This window comes from Gobio gobio (genome assembly GCF_949357685.1).
Source record: "Gobio gobio genome assembly, chromosome: 25".
NCBI lineage: Eukaryota > Metazoa > Chordata > Actinopteri > Cypriniformes > Gobionidae > Gobio > Gobio gobio.
In genome coordinates this window covers 9,677,589-9,704,615 of record NC_137121.1, presented here as the reverse complement: position 1 = coordinate 9,704,615, position 27,027 = coordinate 9,677,589, and the positions used below count along the sequence as shown (strand labels likewise).

Below are 27,027 nucleotides of genomic sequence, written 5' to 3'. Positions count from 1 at the left end.
GTTTACATAATATATGTGTGTGTACTCTGTTAATTATTATTTATATATAAATACACACACAAGCATGTATATATTTAAGAAAAAAATATAATTTTTATATATAAAACATTTATATTTATATATATTATAGATTATATAAATGTATATACAGTATATACATGCAAATATTTCTTAAATACTTAAATAAATATTTAAATATTTAAATATTTATATATAAATAATAATTAACAGAGTACACACACATATATTATGTAAACACAAACTTTTATTTTGGATGCGATTAATCGCGATTAATCTTTTGACAGCCCAAATATATATATATATATATATATATATATATATATATATATATATATATATATATATATGTATATATTAGGCTTGCTACGATAGTCGGTGTTGCCGGTGTTACCGGTGTCCAGACTCAACACCGGTTACATCACTTGCCCACCGTGGCACCGCCCACCGTCTTTTTGATTTTTTATAGTAATAAAATAATTTAGTTCAGTTAGAGAACAGACAATACAAATAAAAACTGAACGTATCTGCTTAATAAAGCAGGATCCGACCGTGAGTCTCGGCAGCGGCAGGAGTCATTCATCAGATTTAAGAGTGACGAGCTGACGGAGATGATCGCGGAAGATTTGGTTTCAAAGCGAAACGTAAAAGCGCCTATTTAAGGGAGTTTGTCATTTGTTTTGTTGTTGTGTTTTTCATTAAAAATAATAGGCTAATGAACCCACAATTCAAGCAACCCGCAGCCGAATTGGCGCTAATTCAAAACTGAAAGTAAAATGTGCACGGCCGCACAGAGCGCGCATTGTTTACTTTGGCCTGGCTCCGCAGTGCGAGCCTCCGCGTTCCGCGCATTTATTTTTTGCCGCGCGCACCCTCGCGCTCGTGCGGGCGCGTCGAGTATAAACAAGGGGACGAACTGTTATTCATTCATGGCGTGCATCTCAATCATAGACTGATCAATGCTTGATCAGTGCCCTGACTACTGAACTAGGGAACTGATTGAGACGCACCCATGGCCTCACAGAGCGCGCATTTACAGACGAGCTGTCATTCACGGTGTGCGCGCACTGGCGCGTTTTCAGTTCAGAGCGGTCGTGTGTATGTTACTTTAGATTTAAAAGCCTCCGCCGGTGATAACGGTATTACCGGTGTTGTCACACATCAATTAACCGGTGGGAAAATTTCCTCACCGTCACATTAGATTAGATTAGATTAGATTAGATTAGTCACATCCCTAGTATATATGTATGTATATGTATATATGTTCAGTCGAACGGTCCAACATTCTGAATTAAAATAAATACAATATTAATAACATAATATTCATAAATTAAAATGCAATTAATTGAGGTTGTGACAACAGTTTTGTTCATTTTTCATTGTATATTTCCTCCTTTATTTTAGTATACTGTACAGAAGTTGAGTCGACTCTAAACATGTAAACAGTAAAACATGACTGTTCCTTTTTTAAATTGAGATGTTTTTTTTTCCATTGTATTCTGGGATCAGGGTGTCCGGGACCCAACTGGAGCATCCATCGCCCTGTACACGGCTAAACTGCACCATCCCAGCAAAACAGGAAACCATGTGGTTCTTCAGGCGCTGTTCTACCTACTGGACCGCGCTGTGGAGAGGTAGAGAGTGTGAAAGACTATTAGAGAACAGTTCGGTTGCTCTAAAGATTTCTATTTCAAATAAATGCTGTTCTTTTGAGCTTTCTATTCATCAAAGAATCATGAAAAGTGTGAAACGGTTTCCACAAAAATAGGAAGCAACTGTTTTAAACATTGATAATAATGATAAATGTTTCTTGAGTATCAACTATCATATTAGAATGATTTCTGAAGGATCATGTGACACTGAAGACTGGAGGAATGATGCTGAAAATATAGCTTTGATCACAGAAATAAATTACATTTAAATAGAAAACTGTTGTTTTGAATTGTAATAATATTTCACAATATTGCTTGTGAATGGCAGTGTAGGTAGTTGGATATACACTTTATTAATCTTTGAGTTGACATTTAATGGAACCACAGATTTTAACACCAGAAAATGTATTGTTATTATCATGAGTTGCAAAGTTATAATTCCCTCTTTCTTACCTGTAGTTTTGAGACTCAGAGAAATGGACTGGTCTTCATTTATGACATGGCTGGATCCAACTACACCAACTTTGAACTGGACCTGAGCAAGAAGATCCTCAATTTGCTCAAGGTGAGTTTCTGTGTTTCGTCTATCTGTGGATTTCCTGTTTCTGATGGCTGCCGTCCATTCATGTGCAAAGCTAAGGCATTGGAGTGTGTGGGTTTTTGGGGGTTTAGATGTCAGAATAAATCAGAAAAAAATAGTTCTTCTGCTATTGTTCTCAGGGTGCGTTCCCAGCACGGCTGAAGAAAGTGCTCATTGTTGGAGCTCCTGTGTGGTTCAGGGTCCCGTATAACTTATTGAGTCTGTTACTGAAGGAGAAGCTCAGAGAACGGGTTAGTACACACACACACACACACATATATATATTTACTAACCGTTTATCTCACTATGCTGGTTTATATCCCTGTGACCCCAATGACAGCTTGTTTCCACTAAGTATTAAAAAATAAAGGTAATTGTGACTTTTTATCTCACAATTCAGATTTTTTTTTCCCATGCAATTGCAAGTTTAAATCTCACAATTCTGAGAAAAGGGTAAGATTAACAGGATATGAACTCGCAATTGAGAAAAAGTTAAGGACTTTATTTCTCACAATTCTGAGAAAAAGTCAGAATTGCAAGAATTTCTGATAATCAAAAAAAAGTTAGCTCACAATTCTGAGGGGGGAATTGTGAAATTGTGAAAACTCGCAATTGCGAGAAAAATAGAACTAATCTGAATAGTGAGCCGACTTTTTTTCTGGCAAAAATGTCAAAATTGCTATTTATTGCTCATAATTAAAAAAAAATCCTAAACAAGTTTCTACCTAAACTTGCAATTGCAATTTTTATCTCACAAATAATTGTGAGATAAAAAAAAAGTCACAACTACCTTAAATGTTTACTCCCTGATAGAAACAAACTTCCATAGACCCCAAATGGAAAGCAAATATAAATATTGTTAAATCATATTAAATAATAAATATTATATAAGAAAATAATATTTAAAGGGATAGTTTACCCTAAAATGAAAATTGTCATCATTTACTCTCCCTCAACAAGACCTGTATGAGTTTCTTTCTTCTGCTGAACACAAAAGAAGATATTTTAAAGAATGTCGGTAACCAAACAGTTGATGGTCCCCATTGACTTCCATAGTATTTTTTTCCTACTATGGAAGTCAATGGGGACCATCAGCTGTCTGGTTAACAACATTCTTTAAAATATCATGTGTTCAGCAGAAGTAAGAAGCTCGTACAGGTCTTGTTGAGGGAGAGTAAATGATGACAATTTTCATTTTAGGGTGAACTATTCATTTAGGTATTTCAATATATGTTTATTTCTGTCATGCTATACAAAATATTGAGATTCAACTACGTTTTACATGGCAATAGCTTCTTTAAATCAAAACCAGCGGAGGTTGGCCTGTCAGACTGTCTTGGTCATGCTGGTTAGACCTGGTAAGCCACCCTGGTTAAGCTAATGGGGACTGATTAACCAACTTAATGAGATTAAACAGTTTTTTTCTCTGGTCTTTCTGCTTGCCCCACTTCTTTTGTAGTAGTGCCATTCTGTGGGCTTAATCTAAATCTTTGTATGTTTTTCTAATCCTGAAACAATCTTCACCTGTCTTCAGGTTCAGATGGTGAAGATGGCCGACCTGCGACAGCATCTGCCCAGAGACTGTTTACCTGAGCACCTGGGCGGCTGTTTGCCTCTGGACGTGCACAGCTGGAACATGCAGCTGCTGTCCGAGCAGAACGGACGTGTGGACCCTGTTGATGAGCTGGTGGGGATTCCGCTGGAGAACACGTCCATACACACGCCTGGACCTGAGGCCATGAGTCTGGCCGAGCTCATGGCGCACCTGAACCGGGCCCAGCGCAGCGGGATCTACCTGGAGTACGAGGAGCTTCGCAGAGAGCAGCCGCCCGGAACCTTCACCTGCGCGCTGTAAGTGTGGATGGTGAACATGATTTAATCAAGTAGAACCAATCAGATTTGAGGGATTGGGTTAGAGGTAATGTCAAGAAGGGTTGGGTGTTTCTACATCAGTGTTATTCACCTCTCTATAGGTAGGTTTAGGGGTTAGGGGTAGGTTAGGCTGCATCTGAAATCGCATACTCTCTTAAGTAGGCACTTATTTTGAATAAGTAATTACTTCACGACTGCTTAAAAATATGTTCTATATAGTATGAATGTAATCCGAATGTACTACATTCGCCATGTTGTCATTATCATGTGACCTACTAGTGTCAGTGACGTTGCTTCACTGGCCTTCACAAATCCTCTCCCGTGGCCCCATGGGATAGTAAAGTGTCCATTATATGTAGGGCTAAGTAAAAAAATATTGATTTCTCAATTTTAATCTATTCTCATTTTTACGAACCAATATCGATTCTTAAATCCCAGGAATCGATTAGTCATCCTGTTTTCAGTTCATGAATGAACGGAAAATTGTAGCGCGCCTCCCATCTAATAAATCGCCATAATCTTTGTGCAGTGTTCGTATTGATATGAAACAAAGTCTCAGATTTCAAGTTAAGTCCATTTTGTTACGAAATTCAAAAAAAAATATAACGTCACTGTCTGGCGCAACTCAGCTCAAGAGAAGCGGCACCACGGAGTGCACATGAACTGATCTTCTCTTCCGCCTTAATACCAGTTATAGCGCAAAAAAAAAAAGACATCAATAAAACGGCTTGTAAACAATGTCATATAAAGTCACATTTACCTCAGAAAAAAACATATCCAGTGACCATAAACTTGTAAGTCAGCTAGAAAAATTTACTCTAGAGAGGACCATTTTGATAAATATATGAACCACATTACATAATATTTAATGTTCTTCAATATCCCTAAGGGATAGTTCACCCAAAAATGAAAATTAGCTCATGATTTACTCACCCTCTAGTCGTCCTAGGTGTATATAACATTCTTCTTTCAGACGAATATACTCAGTTATATTAAAAACGTCCAGGCTAATCCAAGCATTATTATAGCAGTAATAGTTGCTCTGTTTTTGAAGTCCATAAAAAATGCATCTGTCTGTCGAATAACATGCTCCACACGGCTCCGGGGTGTTAATAAAGGCCTTCTGAAGCGAATCGATGCGTTTGTGTAAGAAAAATAACCATATTTAAAACTTTATCAAGTAAAGTTCCAGCCGTTCGCCTTCCGTGGAAAAGTGTTGAAAGTGCCATCTGGCAATTCAAGATGCGTACGTGACGTCATGGCGAGCATAGATATACATAATAATGACAAGCGTACCGGGTCGCGTTCGTCTTTCGATCTGCAGAGGCACTTTCAACACTTTTTCCATAAATTGAATACAGAAGGTGGCCGGCCGAAACTTTACTTGATAAAGTTTTAAATATGGATATTTTTCTTATACAAACGCATCGATTCGGTTCAGAAGGCCTTTATTAACCCGCCAGAGCCGTGTGGAGTATGTTATTTGACGGACAGATGCATTTTTTTATGGACTTCAAAAACAGAGCAACTATTACTGCAATTGTAATGCTTTTTTTTATATAACTCAGATTGTATTAGTCTGAAAGAAGAATGTCATATACACCTAGGATGGCTTGAGGGTGAGTAAATCATGGGCTAATTGTAATTTTTGGGTGAACCATCCCTTTAATGCATGTTTGAATAAATCCGTAAAGTTTTTATGACAGTCACCATTTAAATGTTTATATTTCAAAAAACAAATTGGATTAGAAATATGATTATGTAATATGTAAAGTTAATATATAACTTTATTATAAAAATCATTGAGTGTAATTTACGTGTTTGTATACAAATCAGTTAATTTTTGTCTTCACTATTATAGTAGGCTAATGTAGCACCAACATAGCATTGGTTAAAGGGATAGTTCACCCAAAAAAGAAAATTAGCCCATGATTTACTCACCCTCAAGCCATCCTAGGTGTATATGACATTCTTCTTTCAGACGAATACAATCAGTTATATTAAAAATGTCCTGGCTCTTACAAGCTTTATAATGGCAGTGAATGGCAGCCCAAAATTTGAAGCCCAAAAATGCATCCATCCATTATAAAAGTGCTCCACACGGCTTTGGGGGTTAATAAAGGCCTTCTGAAGCGAATCGATGGGTTTGTGAAAGAAAAATATCCATATTTAACACGTTATAAAGTAAAATATCTAGCTTCCAGCAGACCGCATTCCATATTCAACTTATAAAGAAACTGTAGCCCCTCTCTCAGTTCAAAACACTTGCGCTACGTCCAACGTCATCGTCGCGCCAGTTGCGCTTTTTCCGTAAATTGAAGATTAACATGAGATTGATGGGGGTGTGTTATGCCCCCTTTAACTTAATAATGCAGGGTGTGTCAGAGTAAAACTGAATATTTGGTGGGAAATTAGCCTGACGTTGTCATACTCAATTCTAGTCAGAATATGAGTCTGATACTGCTCCGTTGGGCTGTGATTATGGGCCGTGTTTCAACCGAACCAGAAAAGACCTCAATTGGATAGACCTTCAACCAATCAGAGAAACGGAGCGACGCATAACGTTAGTTGTCAAATGTCAACAGAACTCAACTGCACACGGTGTTGTCAAGTGTGCGGTTTTGCCGCGGTCTGTTTTATGTGCGACCCCAATTATGTGATATTTAGACCCAGGAACCTAGGCAAACCTGCCAAAAAACACACATTTTACCCCCCAAACTAAATTTTTTCCGGAGAACCCCCCGGGAAGCTTTTGGGCTTGTTTTGGGCTAGTTTTTGAGTAGCAATTGGGCGGGTTTTGTTGTGAAAACTTGGCAACCCTGTCTGCACGCACGCTGGAAGAAGATGAGTGTAAACTATGTTTGCCGGTGTTGTAAAAAGGAATTTAAGGATACACAGACCAACAAAATCATAATTTTTTAGAGAACTAGTAAAGGTGAATGCATATACGAACAAGTTCTCCGTTTAGGATAAGAAAGGAATTCAACCCAAGCGCTCTTTGGTGATATGGATGATTATGTTACTGTTGATCATCTGTCCATCGTCGTATAAAGCCCGCCCTGACAATTTGATTGGTCCGAACAGCTTCTGTTCGGGCATAGTCGCTCCACAACTGATCAAGTCCAGACCGAACTTCCCAAACTCAAATCTTGTGGGCGGGGCTAAGTTCGGGTGGTATCTAGGCTAGTGGGAAATGATATGAAGTGTTATTTTAGTAATATTTATATACCATTATAGTTTTTATACATATTTTGAATTAGATTTTATATTTTCAGATTTCACATTAATTTATTTCATTTGTAGCTTAGTGCTCTTGTCGTTTTTATTAGTAAATATTACTAATTAAGTTTAATTTAATAAAGTTATTTTTGTCCAGTTAGTACTTTTAGAAACTTAAGTCTTATTTCCGTTATTTGCCAAGGCAACATTTCTAATGTTTGTTTAGTTTTTCATTTAACATTTCTATTTTATTTTAGTTAACACATTTTTTTAAATAGTTTTAGTTAACGATAGAAACCTTGGGCGGGACTCTCCTCACTTTATTCACCAGGATTTGATTGGATTGTGCAAAGTCGAGGACATATGATTATGTCAGCAGAAAAGAAATGTATAATATTTGAAAACATTTTCAGAATAACATGCACTGATAATGTGTGCACAATAAGACCAAAACAATGCTGATTTCACATTGTTTGTTGAACTTCTGCAGGGCTGCTCACAACCAGGAGCGGAATCGCTATGGCGACGTGCTGTGTCTCGATCAGACTCGCGTGCGACTCAAACCGAGGAGAAATGAGGTTTGTGCTGTTCAGGCCCTCATAAGACTGATCCGCACTAATGTTCAAAAGTTTGTATGTTTTAGAGAGATTCTCGTCTGGTCACCAAGGCTGCATTTATTTGATCAAAATTACAATAAAACAGTAATATTGTGAAATATTATTACAATTTCAAATAGCTATTTTCTATTTGTATATAGTGTAATATGTAATTTTATTTCTGTGATCAAAGCTGTATTTTCAGCATCATTCCTCCAGTCTTCAGTGTCACAGGACCCTTCAGAAATCATTCTCATATGCTGATTTGATGCTCAAGAAACATTTATTATTATCATCAATGTTGAAAACAGCTGTGCTGCTTCATATTTTTGTGGAAACGGAGACATTTTTTCAGTATTCTTTGATGAATGGAAAGTTCAAAAGAACAGCATTTGTTTTAAATAGAAATCTTTTGTAACATTATAAATGTCTTTCCTGTCACAATTGATCAATTTATGCATCCTTGCCGAATAAAAGTATTTGTTCTTTTTTTTATATATATAAAATTAGTGACGCCATTTTCAATGGCGGTGTATATTCTGATTGGACATTGATGTTTTGTTTTCTTTCCACAGAGATCAGACTACATAAATGCCAGTTTCATGGATGGATACAAACAGAAAAATGCATATATTGGGACACAGGGTAAAAAAATAATCACAGTTAAAAACTGTGAAAAAGTTAAAAACTAAAATTAGATTTAGTGTTACGATTTTTAACCTGCACTGGAACTGATGCTTCTGTTGCTTCTGCACAGGTCCACTCGAGAAAACCTACGGAGATTTCTGGAGAATGGTTTGGGAACAAAATGTGCTTGTCATCGTCATGACAACAAGGTAAGACTTCACACAGAGGCTTTGTCCGAAATCACATACTCTCTTAAGTACTTACTTTGCAACCACTAAAAAAAGAAGGATCTATACTGTATGAGTGTGTGTAGTATGAATGTAATCTGGACGAACTACATTCATCATGACAATTCTGTCATCATTTACGAAACCTGTATGACTGACTTTCTTCTGTGGAACATGAAAAAAGATATTGGTGAATATTGGTAACCGTACAGGTTCCCATTGACTTTTTGTCCATTCAATGGAAACCAAAACTGTTTGGGTTCAAACATTCTTCAAAATACAGGTTTAGTAAATGACAAAATTTTCATTTTTGGGTAAACTATTGAATGTCACATGCTGTTTTGCGCCTACTATATAGTAGGGAAGTATATGATTTCAGATGCAGCCAGAGAGTCTTCCGTAGACAGACTTTTTACTATCACTAGAAGTCTAGTCCAAATTGCCACTTATTCAGGCCAAAAAACGCCCACTTAGACAGGAAGAGATTTTCTGACCAGCATTTATCAGCAAAGTGACCAACGTCGTCTTATGTGATGCTTCACATAAATCAGATTTAAACAAGAGCAAAATATACAGGCCCGGATTAACACAGTTTAGTGCCCTAGGGTGACCACATTTGAAGTAAACATTGAGTAATATGGCCTAAAAAATAAATGTATTTATATAAAATAACACTGTATTGTTTTCACTGTATAAATTGATAGAGTAATGCTTATTAAAGATAAAGTTAATCATTCAAGAGCTGTGAGTATTTTCTCTTTGCCTTGTGTTTGATTCATGTTAATGGCTCAATCGTCAGCAGGTTTATTAGACGCTGCCCCTTTAAGACCGAATGCAGATCCAATGATCTCTTATTTTCCCATTTATCCAAACTATTTATTTACGCCCATTCAAGATATAAACTGTGTTTAAGTGCATACTCTCCAAGCCGGTCATTTTGACATGGGCTATTTGTTGTGTATTTGATGGTTGAGACACGTGCACAAGAAGCTTAAAGTATAATGTGCAAGTCAGTCCATTTCACAGCGTGCGCATAAGCTGCCTTGAACTTGGAAACGGCGTCTAAAGAGACAGAGTGCATTTAGGCCACGCCCACACCGGGGGGGGGGGGGGGTAAACAATCCAACACTCTCCATTGACTTTGCAATGCGTGACTCCTTGTCATTTCGGACTTATAACAAAAAACAGAACAATGTCTAAATGCTGATATATGACAAGGTGTACAGCAAACAAGATAAAAAACACAGAAATACGTTTTTATAAGCTGTCGACCCAAAAAAACGAGCTTTTAAAGAGACAAAAGTGGATAAAGGCAATAAGACGTGAAGCTTCAGCAGGAAGAATGGGTGAATTTTGGGATCCTGACACTCAGTATGCCTATGTGTGCAGTAAACATTTTGTCACTGTTGAGTCAAATATCCTAATGTCAGTTTTATACATTATATTTCCTGTAGCTGCTTATGTTCCCCTCTAGTGGGCGTAGTTCTCAGTGTAATATAGCATGTCGTGCACTGTCTCAATGGCCTGTATCCACTTTTTTTTTTCTTCTTAAATGCTCGTTTTTTGGGTCAACAGCTTATAAAAACTTCAGGGTTTTTGGTTCTGTGTTTTCTAGCTTGTTTGCTGTACACTGTCACATATCAGCTTTTAGACATTATGTTTTTTGTTATAAGTCCGAAATGACAAGGAGGCAGCTTCGCGCAATGCAAAGTCAATGGAGACGGTTTGATTGTTTGATTGGCCAGCATGGTTTTCAGATTATTACGCGTGTGGCTCTGTCACACGGATTATTGTGCTTCTAATATCTCTTTTTATTACCAAACACGTCCAGCAATTTAGCTACAGTAGAGACTGCATTTGACAACAATCACAGATTGTGCTTAATATGACGTTAAGTTTGGTTTAGGGAGAAATGACAGCGCACCGCTGTGAAGGGATGGAAGTTGCGCTCGACTGGACACAGTTTATAATAGTTTTATCTCATATCTTCTTTTTATAATCTTTAGGAGCCAAAATAGAAAATAAAATAAGATTAATATCACAGCCCTAAAGTGTAACCAGACTAAATTATTGTTTAGTTCTCTTGTTCATCGTCACCCATTAAACTGGGATTGTCGTGTTGTAGCTCCGCGTGAGAGAGCTAAGCACGCTCTCTCTCTCTCTCTCTCTCTCTCTCTCTCTCTCTCGCTCTCGCTCTCGCTCTCGCTCTCGCTCTCGCTCTCGCTCTCGCTCTCTCTCTCGCTCTCTCTCTCGCTCTCTCTCTCGCTCTCTCTCGCTCTCTCTCACTCTCACTCTCGCTCTCTCTCTCTCTCTCTCTCTCTCTCTCTCTCGCTCTCTCTCACTCTCACTCTCGCTCTCACTCTCACTCTCGCTCTCGCTCTCGCTCTCGCTCTCGCTCTCTCTCTCTCTCTCTCTCTCTCTCTCTCTCTCTCTCTCTCTCTCTCTCTCTCTCTCTCTCTCTCTCTCTCTCTCTCTCTCTCTCACGCTCACGCTCTCTCTCACGCTCTCTGTCTCTATCTCTCCCTCTCTCCCGATTGTAAAAAGCAAAAATGCATCACAGACAAATGGTTTAATATTATCTCATATAGAAACGGCTGGCAAAGATAGAATTTGCAAGATAATATCTATATAGCATTAATAAACAGTAGCTTAGTCTTTTTTCTTAATTTCTCCAGCACCGATGGCGTCAGTTCACCCAATCACCCAATATATATTGTGTCTTTAACTGTTCATTTTGTATTTCTTCCAGCAAAATTATAAATATATATATATATATATATATATATATACACAAAACATGACACATTTTTTAACGGCCTTGTCATTATCTTAATCACTTGGTGCCCCCCTATTGGCTGGTGCCCCAGGGCACTCGCCCAATCCCGTCTATGGATAATCCGGCCCTGAAAATATAATGTACAATTGACCTATCGGTAAGCCCCGCCCCCCTTAGTTACTGTTGCTAACTCGGACAAACAAACGGAGTTGCTATATCTTACAATGTACAGCTGTCAGTGTGAAAACCTTATCCCAAGATGTTTTTGGACACCGATTGTAGCGTATATCCCGTATATAACTTTACTGATGGTTTATCAAGTTTATTGCATCGTTATTGCATCGTTATCGTCACTCAAAAAGAATAATCGTAAGAGCTGAACAAACAAAGCATAAGAAGTGCGCGTTAACGTCTCATTCACAAACTATCTCTCTCCGTTGCATTATCATTAACATACACAGGAAATTACACAAAAACACTCAAACAACTAACAGTAAACAAACATATACACAGACCGTATGCCTTTTCGGGGGTGCAGTTAAAAACTGGTAAACTTTATCTGCAAAACAACTCCAATAAACTGCGTGCGAGCTCTCCCTTTCACTACGTTACCTGTAGACTATAATACCCATCATAATAGGAGTCCTCCTTAGTAGGACAGATAATGTAGACCTTAAACATATCTAAAATTAAATGAATTTACATATAACCAGTTTAATATGGAGAGCCACTGAAATGTAGACCTTCGTGTTTTTGACCTACAGTGTTACATGACGTGAGAACAGTTAGTTATTACGGTTTGTATGTTAGCAGGGACTTTAATCGTAACTTAACAAGAGTATGACAAACAGAAAATCCTCTCAGGATACCTGGAATCAGTATTACAGTACCTCACGACATTTTAGCATTTTTGTAGCATAAACACCATCAAACCGATGAGAGCTTCGGATTTTCCAATGTATCTCTATGGCGCTGACACCTAAGATGTCCGAGTTCCGGTCCCAGCGCAACTGATACTCAACTGCTATTGGCTCATCTGCGTATGAGGGGAGGGGCTTACCGATAGGTCAAGTGAGCTCATGAGTTCACATCTGCTTGCTATTCAGAGATTCAGTGCAAACTTTGGAAAATCCAATGACTAATTTGTACTCATTGTAGCAATCTGGGAACATAAATATAACTTTGTAGCCTGGTGGGCTGATAAAATAATCCCTGGATTTTTGAAATATGTAGAAGTCAACCAATCAGATTTGCTCTCCATCTGAGACGCTGTGATGCTTTCAAAAATGATTCTGTAGAACTGATCTGTTCTGATATCAGATTACAGCTGTGCCATATGGACTTCTGGAGATCTGTGTGTGAATGTGTGTTTGCAGGACGGATGAGGGCGGCCGAAGGAAGTGTGGACAGTACTGGCCCCAGGAGGAGGGCGGTCAGGAGGTGTACGGGCACATCGCTGTGGTCAATCACAGAGTGGACAACCATGCACATTACAACCAAACCACACTTGAGCTGCACAACACAGAGGTAACACATACACCGTACTGTCCATGTTTTAAATCATATATTTTAAGTTTGTTTTTTCAATGATCCACCACTCAGTAATTATGATTTCAAATAAGGGTAACACTTTAGTTTAGGGTCTGTTTCTCACTATTAACTAGTTGCTTATTAGCATGATTATTACTAGGGTATTGGCTGTTTATTAGTACTTATAAAGCACATATTAATGCCTTATTCTGCATGACCATATTCTACATCCCTTAATCCTACCAATACCTAAACTTAAAGGGTTAGTTCACCCAAAAATTAAATTTCTGTCATTAATTACTCACCCTTATGTCGCTCTAAACCCGTAAGACCTTCGTTCATCTTCGGAACACAAAGGAAGATATTTTTGGATGATATCCATGAGCTCTCTGACCTCTCCATAGACGGCAATTTGCAGATGTGAAGAAATTGTTGAATAAAGTCGTTGTTTTTGTTTGTTTTTCGGTTTCGGTTCATCACCGAACAGTGCTTTCGGTTCGGTGCACGCAAATGGTTTCCAAATGCAATCTTTAACAGTTAACAGTCGGCTTGTTTTAAGCGTGGAACACACTTCAATCCGAGTTCCCACACAAACATATTAAGTATTCAGTCCATTTTATCATAAAATTCAAACGATAAATGCCGTTTTTACGCTCTTTAATGTGACTGATCACTGTATAGGCGTGTCAGTTCAAGCAGCCGTGCGGCACGTGTGAACGCGATCGATCTTCTCTTCCTAAAGAATAAACATACATGAATTAATATCAAAGGTATGTTGAGGATACATTACAACTTACTGAAACGTATCATATGTTGTGCAATCGCTCAATCAGTGTTTCAACGGCGGAAAGACTAAAACAGCTTGTAAACAATGTCATAGCATCACATTTACCTCAGAAGTCATTCAGTATCCACAGCTGTTAGTTCACTAGAGAAATCAACTTTCACTAAATATATGCACTATATATATTATATTATATTATATTATATTATATTTATTATATTATATTATATTATATTATATTATATTATATTATATTATATTATATTATATTATATTATATTATATTATATTATATTATATTATATTATATTATATTATATTATATTATATTAATTATATTATATTATATTATATTATATTAATTATATTATATTATATTATATTATATTATATTATATTATATTATATTATATTATTCTACTGAACCTGTTAGTGATATCTGGATTATTTAATGTGTGTTTAAATAAATCTGTCATGAAAATGACAGTCACTTATAAATGATTATATTTCAACAACGAATTGGAGAAAAAATTCTATTATTAGATTTAGAAGTTATAATACAAAACCTGCCTTATGTGAAGTTTACATGTTTGCACACAAGGTGTTATTTGAGTGTTGATTATTATACCTAAAAATAAATAGCAACTGAATTTAAGAAAAACGCTTGGGCTCTGTCCTTTAATATTAATGTGCAAGTGTATAGTTTACAGCAATATAATTTACATCTTCAATAAACCTTTAGTTATAATTGAATTAATTTAAGGACAGACACTTTTTTTTTCAGTAAACCACTGTTTAATAAAAATAAATAAAAAGCAATTTTGTAAAACTGCTGTACCGAACCCATATTGAACCTTAACTTCAAAACCGAGGGATGTATCGAACCGTCAGTTTTGTGTACCGTTACACCCCTAGTCTTTATGTATTTGCTTTGAAATGGTGTAAAATAACTTTTAAGCATAATTTTGGCCAAATACCTATTGTTGCAAAGTATATTCAAAATATAAGAATTAAAATACAGTAAAAATCTAGTTATATAATTTCAAGTGTTGTTTTCCACATAGTTTTTCATTCAATGAAAACAAGGAAAAAAAACATATTTAAATATTTGTATCTGTATGCACCATTATAGCAGTGCATAGTAATAAATGGCAATATAATCATTGAAATAAATAAAATAATTAAGAATGTAAAATAAAAATAATACATTTCATTATATTGTATTATATGAATTATATATTCAAATACATGAAAACATTAAAATAGTGAAATATTACAATTTACAGTAACTGGTTTATATTTAAATGTAATTGATTTGTCACATGATCCTTCAGAAACCATTCTAATATGATGATTTGCTGCTCAAGAAACATTTATTATTATTATCAATGTTGTAAACAGTTGTGCTGCTTCATATTTTTGTGGAAACTGATAATTTTTTCCAGGATTCTTTGAATAGAAATTTCAAAAGAACAGCGTTTATTTGAGATAGAAATCTTTAGTAACATTATAAATGTCTTTACTGTCACTTTACATCAATTTAATTCATGTTTGCTAAATAAACGTATTGATTTCTCTTATTGACCCTAAACTTTTGAACTGTAGTCTAAATATAAACTAATAAATAGGAATCTTAGTGACCAAAACAATTGTTAAAAAGGCAATATTCACTATTCTCTGGCTCTATTTTATTTCACCAGCAAAATCATTGCAAATATATATAATAAATATTCAGTTTATCTGACTTGGGAAGAAAAGTAAAGGGGAACCGTATCTGAACTTATGTTGTTTTTTTCCCCCAGACGTTTGAACAGAGACAGGTGACTCACTTTCAGTTCCTCAGCTGGCCTGATTACGGGGTCCCGTCCTCCGCACTGTCTCTGATTGGCTTCCTAGGTGCTGTGAAGCACCAGCAGCAGTGGGCGGTCCAGGCTTTCGGCTCACAGTGGAGAGGTCATCCGCTCGGCCCGCCGATGGTGGTCCACTGCAGCGCTGGCATCGGCAGGACCGGTCAGTAATGAAACGCATAACAAAAACCAATCTACATATTAATGAGGCACTTAAAGGGACAGGCTGCATCTGAAACCACATACTTCCCTACTATATAGTAGGCGACAAATTAAAGGGTTAGTTCACCCAAAAATGAAAATTCTGTCATTAATTACTCACCCTCATGGAGTTCGAAACCCGTAAGACCTCCGTTCATCTTCAGAACACAAATGAAGATATTTTAGTTGAAATCTGATGGCTCTGAAAGGCCTCCATTGGCACAATGGCACTTTACACTCTCAAGACCCTTAAAAGGTACTAAAGACGTCGTTACAAAGTCCATCTCACTACAGTGGTTCTAAAATAACTTTATGAATCGGCGACAATAGTTTTTGTGCGCAAAAAAACCCTAAATAATGACTTGCATAGTGATGACGATTTCAAAACACGGCCTCATGAAGCTTCGAAGCGTTATGAATCAGTGAGTCGATTCATGATTCGGATCACGTGTCAAACTGCCAAACTGCTGAATCGACTCACTGATTCATAACGCTTCGAAGCTTCATGATGCCGTGTTTTGAAATCGTCATCACTATATAAGTCGTTATTTAGGGGTTTTTTGCGCACAAAAACTATTCTCGTCACTCCATAAAGTTATTTTAGAACCACTGTAGTGAGATGGACTTTGTAACGACGTCTTTAGTACCTTTTAAGGGTCTTGAGAGTGAACCGTGCATTGTGCCAATGGAGGCCTTTCTCAGCCATCAGATTTCAACTAAAATATCTTCATTTGTGTTCCGAAGACGAACGGAGGTATTACGGGTGTCGAACGACATGAGGGTGAGTAATTAATGACTAAAATTTTCATTTTTGGGTGAACTAACCCTTTAAGTACGCAGAAGAGTAGACAAAAAGTACCCGGATGACCTACTACTACCGGCTAGTGTTGTTTTCGTTAACGAAAAGTATGACTAAATATCGTCGTCAACGAACCTTTATAGCGTGACGAAAACGAGACGAGACGCAACGTAAATGCTGGTCATGTGACGATGACGAATAAAAACGAGACTAAATGTGGTTCACAAAATAAAAACTATGCTAAAATGTCTCTTCATTTTCGTTGACGAAAATGAGACGAGACGAAAAGTCGCGTTTTTATTATTATTTTGCAGTATTTTTGTGCGTCTCATTCAGGGGCTGCATCAGGGCGCACTGCTCAGACGCAGCCGACATCACTCTCTTCAAACCCCACTCGCGCTTCGTTTTAGAAGATTTAGCTCCGGTGAGTGAACGAGACCGATGGGCGGGCAGTCGGGGTTCGTAAGCACTATTCGGACGGTAATTATTTGTCCAGCGATCGTAAGGTGTCTTTATCATTTACAGGGGCTAGTCAGTGATTTTATTGTCGTCTTAATCCAGAACATCAGTGTTTTTCTCCCACCACCCGTGTAAAAATCTCCGGCCGAATGACCTAAATTACTGTTTGACAAACACCAAGGTCGTGTGGTGCCTTCTGAATCCACATCTCTGAGTTTTCAATAATATAAAACTTCAGAATTCACGGTTTATATCCTTTTTGGCCACTGCAGAGCACCGTGCGGCTGTGCTTCGCTGTAATTTGGATGCATTTGAAAGATCTAGACTTGTATTACTGAAATGCTGGCAAGTATTTACAAGAGCAAGATATTTCATCACCGCTCAAAAAAAGACAGAAAAGCACGTAAACATTTGAAAAAGGCCGTTATAACGGCAGCAATTATATATGTTAAAATAACCGCAGCATTATGATTACCTCATAAGCGAATAAGAGGCTGTATTCACTTACTTCCGCTCATTTCCATGTGGAATAAAATTACATCCTTTATTTTGAGATAAAATACAAGACAGAAAAACATTTTAACTATAATGTGGGTCTAATTTTAAACAGATTTAAAGAATTAAATAATAATTTGGATATTATTTTCCTATTATTAAATTACATTAAATATGCATTTATTCTTATTAAGACATTTGGAAAAACTTTTATTACGTTGAAGTGGAAATAAAACGGGTGTTGTGGAAAAAGATGGGGAGAAATATGGCCACAAAAATCACAGGAAAAAACACCACGAACCTTAAGAGACATCTCAATGTTTTTATTTATTTTATTTAAATGTATGTGTGTGTACTTCTAACATGTTTAGTTGGTAAAATAAATATGTTGTAACTTCAAATCAGAGCGTCTTCCGTGTCTGGAATGGATGTATTCTTGAGTCTATAAGGTAACAATAATATAATAAGATAACATTGTTTGAAATGGGTTTGGCTAAAAGAAGATTTTGGTTTTGTCTATAATATGTACTTATACTATATTGACTGGGTTAAATAGAATTGCATTACTAAAAAGAGACTAAAATACAATTTTTATTGACTAAAACTTGACTAAAATGTCATCAGTTATCGTCGACTAAAACTAGACGAAAATAGTCATAGATAATTCTGACTAAAATAAGACTAAAATGCTCAGACTTTTAGTCGACTAAAACTTGACTAGACTAAAAATAGTATGACTATGACTAAAACTAATAAAAACTAAAATGACAGCTTGACACAAAGACTAGACTAAAACTAAAATTAAAACAGGCCGCCAAAAACAACACTACTACCGGCGAGATTCTGAAGTGTGCATATGATGTACACTTTACAATCCCATGAGGCCACAGGAGAGGGTTTGAGAATGGCAGTTCAGTTAGGTCACATGATAATGACAACATGGCGTATGTAGTACATCCAGATTACATTTATACTATATAGAACATACTTTTTTAGTGGTCGTGAAGTAATTTCTTATTCAAAATAAGTACCTACTCTAGAGAGTATGCGATTTGGGATGCAGCCATAGTCCACCCAAAAATTGGAATGGTTACCAATATTTCTGTAATAATATTTTATGTTCCACAGAAGAAAGTCATGCAGGTTTAGTAAATGACAGAATTTTCATTTTTGGGTGAACTATCTCTTTAATGGCTTACCAGACTGACCTCTTCTTCCCCGCAGGTACATTTTGTGCGCTGGATATCTGTCTGTCCCAGCTGCAGGATGTCGGGACCCTTCACATTTGCCAGACGGTCCGACGAATGAGATCGCAGCGTGCCTTCAGCATCCAAACACCCGAGCAGTACTATTTCTGCCACACCGCGATCCTAGAGAACGCCCAGCGACAGGGCCAGCTTTCAGCCAATCAGTGAGCAGCAGGGCCCACTCGTAGCCAATCAGAGACCGGAAAGGCCTAATCTTAGCCAATCAGTAAGAGGCAAGGCCTGCTCTCATCCAATCATAAGACAGGGCTCGTTTTTGGTCGATCAGCGACTCTAAGACAGGATAATTCCCAATCAAAATCACTGGGTCTTTGATGAATCTGTCACTATTAAAAGAATGGCAGCATAAACCGTAACCATAAATGACTCTGTTTGAAGGGGGTGTCTAAATGTTCAGTGATCCAGCTGTAGTGTAGTCTAATGTAATGTTGTGCTGCATTTTGTGCAGTTTACTCTGTGAATATCACATGAAGCTTCAAATCAACCGTGCTCAAATGTGATTCAGGACAAACATTGGAACCGAACGTACAATGTCTGGTATTTGGTGTCATTTTGTCACGCTGTAGGTGTTTCTATTCAATGACGCCTCAGACCAACAGTCTGTCATCATGTTTTGAAGGGTTCATTCACCCAAAAATGTAAATTCTGTCTATATACACACCCTCATGTCGTTTCAAACCCATTTTTTTTCTTGCTTTTTCACAAAAGAACAACTTCAGTAGAATGTCCCAGGTGCTCTTCAAGGGATAGTTCGCCCTAAAATGAAATTTAAGTCCTAATTTACTCACCCTGGTGCCCATGCCATATGGCCTTTTTTCTATTTTGGACCACAAAAGGAGAAGTTTTTGAAAATGTCCCGCTCGCACTCGTTCATATAATGGCAGCGAATAGCAACCAGCATCAAGCTTTTTAAAAAAAGATGCAAAAGTATCACAGAAATGTCCCATGTGACACATGTCATATATCCCAAGTGTTCTGTGGGTAAACAATATGAAATATAATGTATTATATATATAAAAAAAAGTCTTCTGTGCACTTTCATGAGACTCTTTTAGTGCTGCAGTTCACTCCAATTTGCCCAGAAAAGGCAAGTTGTGAGAAATCACGATTAATGAATATGCGACATGCCTAGAAATCCCCCCCAAAAAAGTATGCTTGTACTTTCTCCACTGAGTTAAATATCTCCGGACAAGAACTCTGTTTGTCTGATGACAGTTGAAGAACGCGATACCTTCTTGTTAAGACGAACAGAACAGAGAAGTTGTTACATGGATTGTATTTCATGTCGTGTATTAATTAATCTTGATTTTTTTTTTTTTTATTTACAACTTGAGCTTTTTCTGGAAGAGTTGGAGTGAATTGAACCCTAACAGAGTGGTGCACAGAAGATTGACGGCCAAAATCTGGATTTTTGTTATATAATGTGCTGTCAAATCGATTAATCGCATCCAATATAAAAGTTTGTGTTTATATAATATATGTGTGTGTACTAAAATAAGATATAAATATATCTACATTATATACAGGTAAATATTTAGTAAATATATACATGAATTTGTGTGTATTAACATATACATAATACATGTACACACACATATATTATATAAACACAAACTTTTATTTTGGGTGTGATTAATCACGATTAATCGATTTGACAGCACATTATATAATACATTCAATTTCATATCATACACCTCCAAAACACTTGGAAATACGACATGTTGCATGGGATCATTCTGGGATTCTTTTGTGTAGGGATGCACCGATACCATTTTGTAAGTACGAGTACCGATATATTTTTTCCTGGTACTCACCGATACCTATACATTTATAATAATAAAAAAATTATCCTTTCTTTTTTGGTGGTGGGGCAGTTTTCCAAGCACAACACCTTGAGACTAATGAATGTAGTACCGCTTCTTTATTATTACTCGAATGAAAAAAGTATAAAACACAAACTTAAAGCACAAATTTCAGTGTCCAATAACCTTCAAAGGGCATAATTACCATTGTCATACTTTTTTTTTTTTTTTTTTTTAAAGCATGCAGTTCACAATGTGTGGGTTGTTGTCATTCATTTTGAAGTATTTCCACACCCCTGAGGCTGACATTCATGGAAGATTCGGTCACATGAGGTAACTGTCTTTGGTATCGGGGGTATTTTTTATGAGTTCAAGTACATGGGCCCAAAACCGATACTGGTGCATCCCTACTTTTGAGTATTTATAAAAAACATTTTTTTTTAAAAGCTTGATGCTGGCTGCTATTCACTGCCATTATATGTACGAGTGCAACTGGGAAATTTTTGGACCACAGAAGGAGATTTTTTTTTTTTTAATGAATGAAGAGCATACGGCATTACAACAACACCAGTGAGTAAATAATGACTTTAATTTTAGGGTGAACTATCCCTTTAATGAAAGAGAATGGTGGTGGATGCTGTCAAGCTCTAAAATTGACAAAATAACACCATTAAAGCAAGTCATATGGAATAATTTTATGGCTCTTTTATTGCCTTTTTTGGAGCTTGACAACCTTTCTCTCCATTCATGGTGTCGTTATATAGCAGTGTAAATATTCTGCTACTCAAGAAAGGTTTGAAATGACATGACGGTGAGTAAATAAACGAGATAAAAATGAACTATTCATTTAGTTCTCATTTTATGCTCCTATCCGACCCATGGGATACAGTCATTGCACACTATAGATTTGTATGTATTCGCTGGATTTGAATGCAGATTTATTGTCTAAATGTATAGGCAATGTCTGTATTTTGTGCGTCAACTTTCGGAAATGTCTGTGTAGTTTTTGCAGTAGCATCTGAAGAGCGGGAAACCATAGATGATGGTTAAGCACGAGGAAAAGTCTTCTCACATCTACTGGGTGGATCGGTAAACCTCTATAATGCAACAATTAATCAATTGATATAGTCTTTCATTAGTGTGCCGTAAATGTGAGATGGCTAAATCGAGTCATTTACACTTTGTAATAATTCTGTCTGTTAATATTGTACTAATAACCTGTTTAAAATATCTAAAAGCTCCTGTAAAGTGCATTTAGAATCGCTTTTTTTTATTTTGTTGTGGGTTGAAAGTGTCTTTGCTACTGAATTCATATTGAATTTTCTTAGCGAAGCATCTCTACACACCCCAATGATTTCAGGATCTGCAGTCCTGCCTCGATGGGCACAAAATGTGACCAACTGTATTTTTCTATTATACCCACGCTTTGTGTCCTTACTTATTACTCCCAAATATATATGTAAATTATATTTTCTTTTATATCCGATTTTATCTTTTATTTTTTTCTTGTTTCTTATTGTCAATGGAAAAACTAACCTGTAATGTCAAGCTTATGATTATCGATAAGTTTGCAGCGGTTCTGTTAGTAATAAAGTGCTTTGATATGCAATTAAAAAGCCTTATTCCACATGTACGTTTGGATTTGAAATGTGCAAAGACTGTACAGGTTTCAGCTGTCTCTCATTCTCAGAATAGCACTGTCCAAACTGCAATGTCATTTAAGCAAAACCAAATCAAAACCATGTGTTTTAAAGTTTATTAAATGGAAAAACTATATACTGACTGAGTGTTTTGATTTAACCTTTTAATTACTAGATTAAAGGTCCTGTTGTAATTCCTAACCAGGTGTATGTTAAAAAATTAATCTTATTAAAGGGATAGTTCACCCAAAATGAAAATTGTCATTATTTATTTACTCACCCCAAGCCTGTATGAATTTATTTCTTCTGCTGAACACAAAAGAAGATATTTTGATTCTAAACCTGATATTTTGAAGAATATCTAACCAGTTGGTGGACCACATTGACTTCCATAGTATATTTTTTTTCAGTGAGTAACATTTTTGGTGAACTATCCCTTTAATTGAATGTGTTATTCTTTGAGGAAAGAACACAAAGAAATTTGGGTGTATAAAATATATTTGCTACCTATTGTTTTTTTTTTTTTTTCCACCCATAGTATCCGTTTTAACCTCTGTTTAACTGTCTGTCACCCCCCTTTTTGAGAATACACATGAAAGTGTAAAGGGCTGTAATTCAAGAATACTTTGGAATATTGACCTAAATTTGGTCTCATTTTAAAGAAGACACTTGCCAGATTATTGCAAATTCAAAATATGAAAGTATGAAAAATTTATGGAAGTTTAAATTTACTGTAAATAAAAATTACTGTACTAAATATTTTTTATTTTATATAAAATATACATTTTACAAAACTGTTTTAATCTAAAATTGCTATAAAACCAAAGCCACATGGCTAACCAAGTTGTGTTCCAAATTTGAAGTTGATATCAAAAATTGAAGTTCCCATGAGATTTTGTTTAGGCGCTGTACCACAAATAGCCACCGGGTGTCATTGAAATTTCAGTGATTGGTTTTTTGATGCATTTTCCTGTAAATTTCTGTCCAAATGTCACTTCCATCACAAAACGATCACCAAATATGAAACCTTGAGACTCAGATCTTTCCAACGATATGTGTTTTGTCAAGATTAGGAAAGATTTTGATTATAAAGTAGTTAATAAATGTTGTAATATGAAACATGACACCGCCCACTAGGGGAGGAGCCCGCTAGAAGTACCGTTTCCATGGTAACACGACGTCCAATTTTAAAACGGTTTTCACAGGATGAATTTTGAGTTTGTAAGCTTTCGAATGATACCTAATTTATGATAGTTACTCAAATATATGATATGAAAAGAAGGCGATCAGAAAAAGAGTGCCAGGTGTCCCGCCATTATCATAAATATTACTAAAGTACAATATAATTTTGGTGTTGAAGTACAGTTGGGAAACACCGCTGTGAGAGATTTTAATATTTAATAGCACACATATAATGTCCCTACAAACGTTGAGGGGGAAAACTAACAACCGTAGGCTCTTTAAACTGTAAGTAACGGCCTGCACGCGCGTATTTAGCCAATCAGAAACGCTCTCTATTTGTCAATCATTTTTTGCGGGCGGATTTTAAAGTAATAGTTCACCCAAAAATGAAATTTCTGTCATTAATTCCTCATGTCGTTCCAAACCTGTGAGACCTTCGTTCATCTTCGGAACACAAATGAAGATATTTCTGATGAACTCCGAGAGCTGACCCCTCCATAGACCACACTGTCAAGACCTAGAAAGTATTGTTAAAATAAAAACACAAAAAAATGTGGGTGCATAAAATATATTTGCTACCTATTGTTTTGTTTTTTACCCATAGTGTCCGTTTTAAGAGACTTGATCAAATTTGACATTATCATAAATATGAATAAAGTATAATATAATTTTGGTGTTGAAGTACAATTAAAAAAGTTGGGAAACACCGCTGTGAGAGATGTAGCACATATAATGTCCCTAGAAACGTTGAGGGGGAAAACTAACAACCGTAGACTCTTTCAATTTTAAGGCAATAAACCTGCGCTTATTTAGCCAATCAGAAACGCTCTCTATCTGTCAATAATTTTGCGAGGGCGGGGTTTTGACAAGGGGCGTGCTCTAATGTGGGCGGAATTTAAAGGGCTAGTTCACCCAAAAATTGTAATTCTGTCATTAATTTCTCATGTCGTTCCAAACCCGTAAGACCTTCGTTCATCTTCGGAACACAAAAGAAGATATTTTTGATGAAATCCGAAAGCTGATCCCTCCATGGATGGCAATTTAAGAAAGGCAGTAAAAACAAAATAGTCCATGTGAATCCTGTGGTTCAACCTTAATTTAATGAAGCGATGAGAATAATTCAGTGCGCAAAAAAACAAACAAAAATAACGACTTTATTCAACAATTCCTTCACAGTTTACATTGGTCAGCTACTGCGTCAGCATCACATGCGTTGTGGTGCTCACGTGAACAGCATCGGCCAATGGTAAGCCGGCGTTCTGGCGTAGCTCTTACGTAACTCAGAAGCGCTGCACTGTATTTACTACGTCAAGAGCGTAGGACAGGGGTTTTCACACTTTATAATACCAAGGACCCCCAAAAATGAGGGACCCCCTTCCTATGTAAGCAGCTTAAGTTAAGAAAACTGCCTTACAACCCCAGTGAGCGAGATAAAGGGGACTATAGTGAGAAAAACTCACTAGAAAGATACAAAGCAAACAATTCTGGAAAATACGGCAAGAAAGGAGAGAAACCGTTAGAATATTCGGTAGACTTTATCCATTTTTACTTTGACTTTTTATTCTCTGAAATGTTCTGGGGACCCCTTAGAACCTTCTGGAGGACCCCATTTTGAAAACCCCTGGCGTAGACAAGAAGAAATTATTGAATAAAGTCATTATTTTTGTTTGTTTTTGCGCTCAAATAGTATTCTCGCCACTTCATAAAATTAAGGTTGAACTACTGGAGTCACATGGACGATTTGATGTCTTTACTGCCTTTCTGGACCTTGAAAGTGTTCATTAAAGAGCTCTAATTTAATTTAATTAATCAAATAGCGCTCTCGGAGTTCACCAAAAAATATCTTCATTTGTGTTCTGAAGATGAACGAAGGTCTTACAGGTTTGGAACGACATGAAGGTGAGTAATTAATGACAGAATTATACATATAATGTCCCTACAAACGTTGAGGGGGAAAATTTAAATTATAAGGCAATAAACCTGCGCTTATTTAGCCAATCAGAAACGCTCCCTATCTGTCAATCATTTTGCGAGGGCGGGGTTTTGACGAGGGGCGTGTTCTAATGCAGGCGGAATTTAAAGGGCTAGTTCACCCAAAAATTTTAATTCTGTCATTAATTACTCATGTCGTTCCAAACCCGTAAGACCTTCGTTCATCTTCAGAACACAAATGAAGATATTTTTGATTAAATCAGAGAGCTCTCTGACCTCTCCATAGACGGCAATGTAATGAACACTTTCAAGGCCCATAAAGGCAGTAAAGACATCGTTAAAATAGTCCATGTGAATCCAGTGGTTCAACCTTAATTTAATGAAGCAACGAGAATACTTAAGTGCGCAAAAACAAACAAAAATAATGACTTTATTCAACAATTTCTTCTCATCTGTGTCCTACGCAGTCTACGTTGGTCAGCATCACATGCGTTGTCGTGAACAGCATCGGCCAATGGTAAGCCGGCGTTCTGGCGTAGCTCTGACGTAACTCAGAAGCGCTGCACTGTATTTACTACGTCAGAAGCATAGGACACTGACACAGACGAGAATAAATTATTGAATATAGTCACTATTTTTATTTGTTTTTTGCGCACAAAAAGTTTTCTCGTCACTTCATTAAAAAAAAGGTTGAACCTCTGGAGTCAAATGGACCTTTTCTGGACCATGAAAGTTTTAGTTAAAGCTACACTGTGTGATATTTTCCCCCATCTAGTGGTGAAAAGGTATATGACCATCCAGTGAATTTTAGTTTCTGTTCCTCTCAATTCTGATTTCGTTTTAACTCCTACGGTGGCCGATTTAGTCCAAGATTAACATGGCTTCCAGTTCGACCTCGTCCACATTCGACACGGTGCCATCGAGTGTTAAAACGCGAAAGGCGAAGCTTGAATTTACGGGTATGTCCCTCTTTGGCTAATGTACTTTCAAGATGGAGGGGCAACATGGCGACCGGCATTCGAACCCCTTACCCGTATGTATTTTCAATGGCATATTATAAACTTACGAGAATACTTTATTACTTGAAAGAAGTAAATATACATTAATGAGCACATATATTTTTGAAAGAACTAAGTGTTTTTAGCTAAGAATAAACTAAAAAAGTTACACAGTGTAGCTTTAACCTCTTAACTGTCACCCCCCTTTTTGAGAATACACATGAAAATGCACTATCCAAACTTAAAGGGCTGTAATTCAAGAATGCTTTGGAATATAGACCAAAGTTTGGTCTCGTTTTAAAGACGTCGTTCTGCAGATTATTGCTGAAGTGAAAGAAATTCAAAATATGAAAGTATGAAATAGTTATGGAAGTTTAAATTTACTGTAAATGAAAAATACTGTACTAAATATTTTTTATTTCATATAAAATATATATTTTACAAAAAAGCATTTACTCTAAAATTACTATAAAATCAAAGCCATATGTCTAACCAATTTGTGTTCCAAATTTGAAGTTGATATCAC

The 27,027-nt window shown here is 36.5% G+C and overlaps 1 protein-coding gene across 1 annotated transcript in view; it reads left to right on the top strand.

The window, feature by feature from the left end:
* Positions 1–22,631, top strand: part of ptpn9a (protein tyrosine phosphatase non-receptor type 9a) — a 41,117-nt gene extending 18,486 nt beyond the window's left edge. Inside the window, exons 4-13 of the mRNA XM_079809086.1 lie at positions 1,528–1,652; positions 2,130–2,235; positions 2,391–2,501; positions 3,785–4,101; positions 7,832–7,919; positions 8,513–8,582; positions 8,695–8,773; positions 12,944–13,094; positions 15,684–15,891; positions 18,907–22,631. Of these exons, the coding sequence (XP_079665212.1) occupies positions 1,528–1,652; positions 2,130–2,235; positions 2,391–2,501; positions 3,785–4,101; positions 7,832–7,919; positions 8,513–8,582; positions 8,695–8,773; positions 12,944–13,094; positions 15,684–15,891; positions 18,907–19,097 (1,446 nt within the window). The 3' untranslated portion in view covers positions 19,098–22,631. The remainder of the gene's footprint in view (positions 1–1,527; positions 1,653–2,129; positions 2,236–2,390; positions 2,502–3,784; positions 4,102–7,831; positions 7,920–8,512; positions 8,583–8,694; positions 8,774–12,943; positions 13,095–15,683; positions 15,892–18,906) is intronic.
* Positions 22,632–27,027: the final 4,396 nt, after the last annotated feature.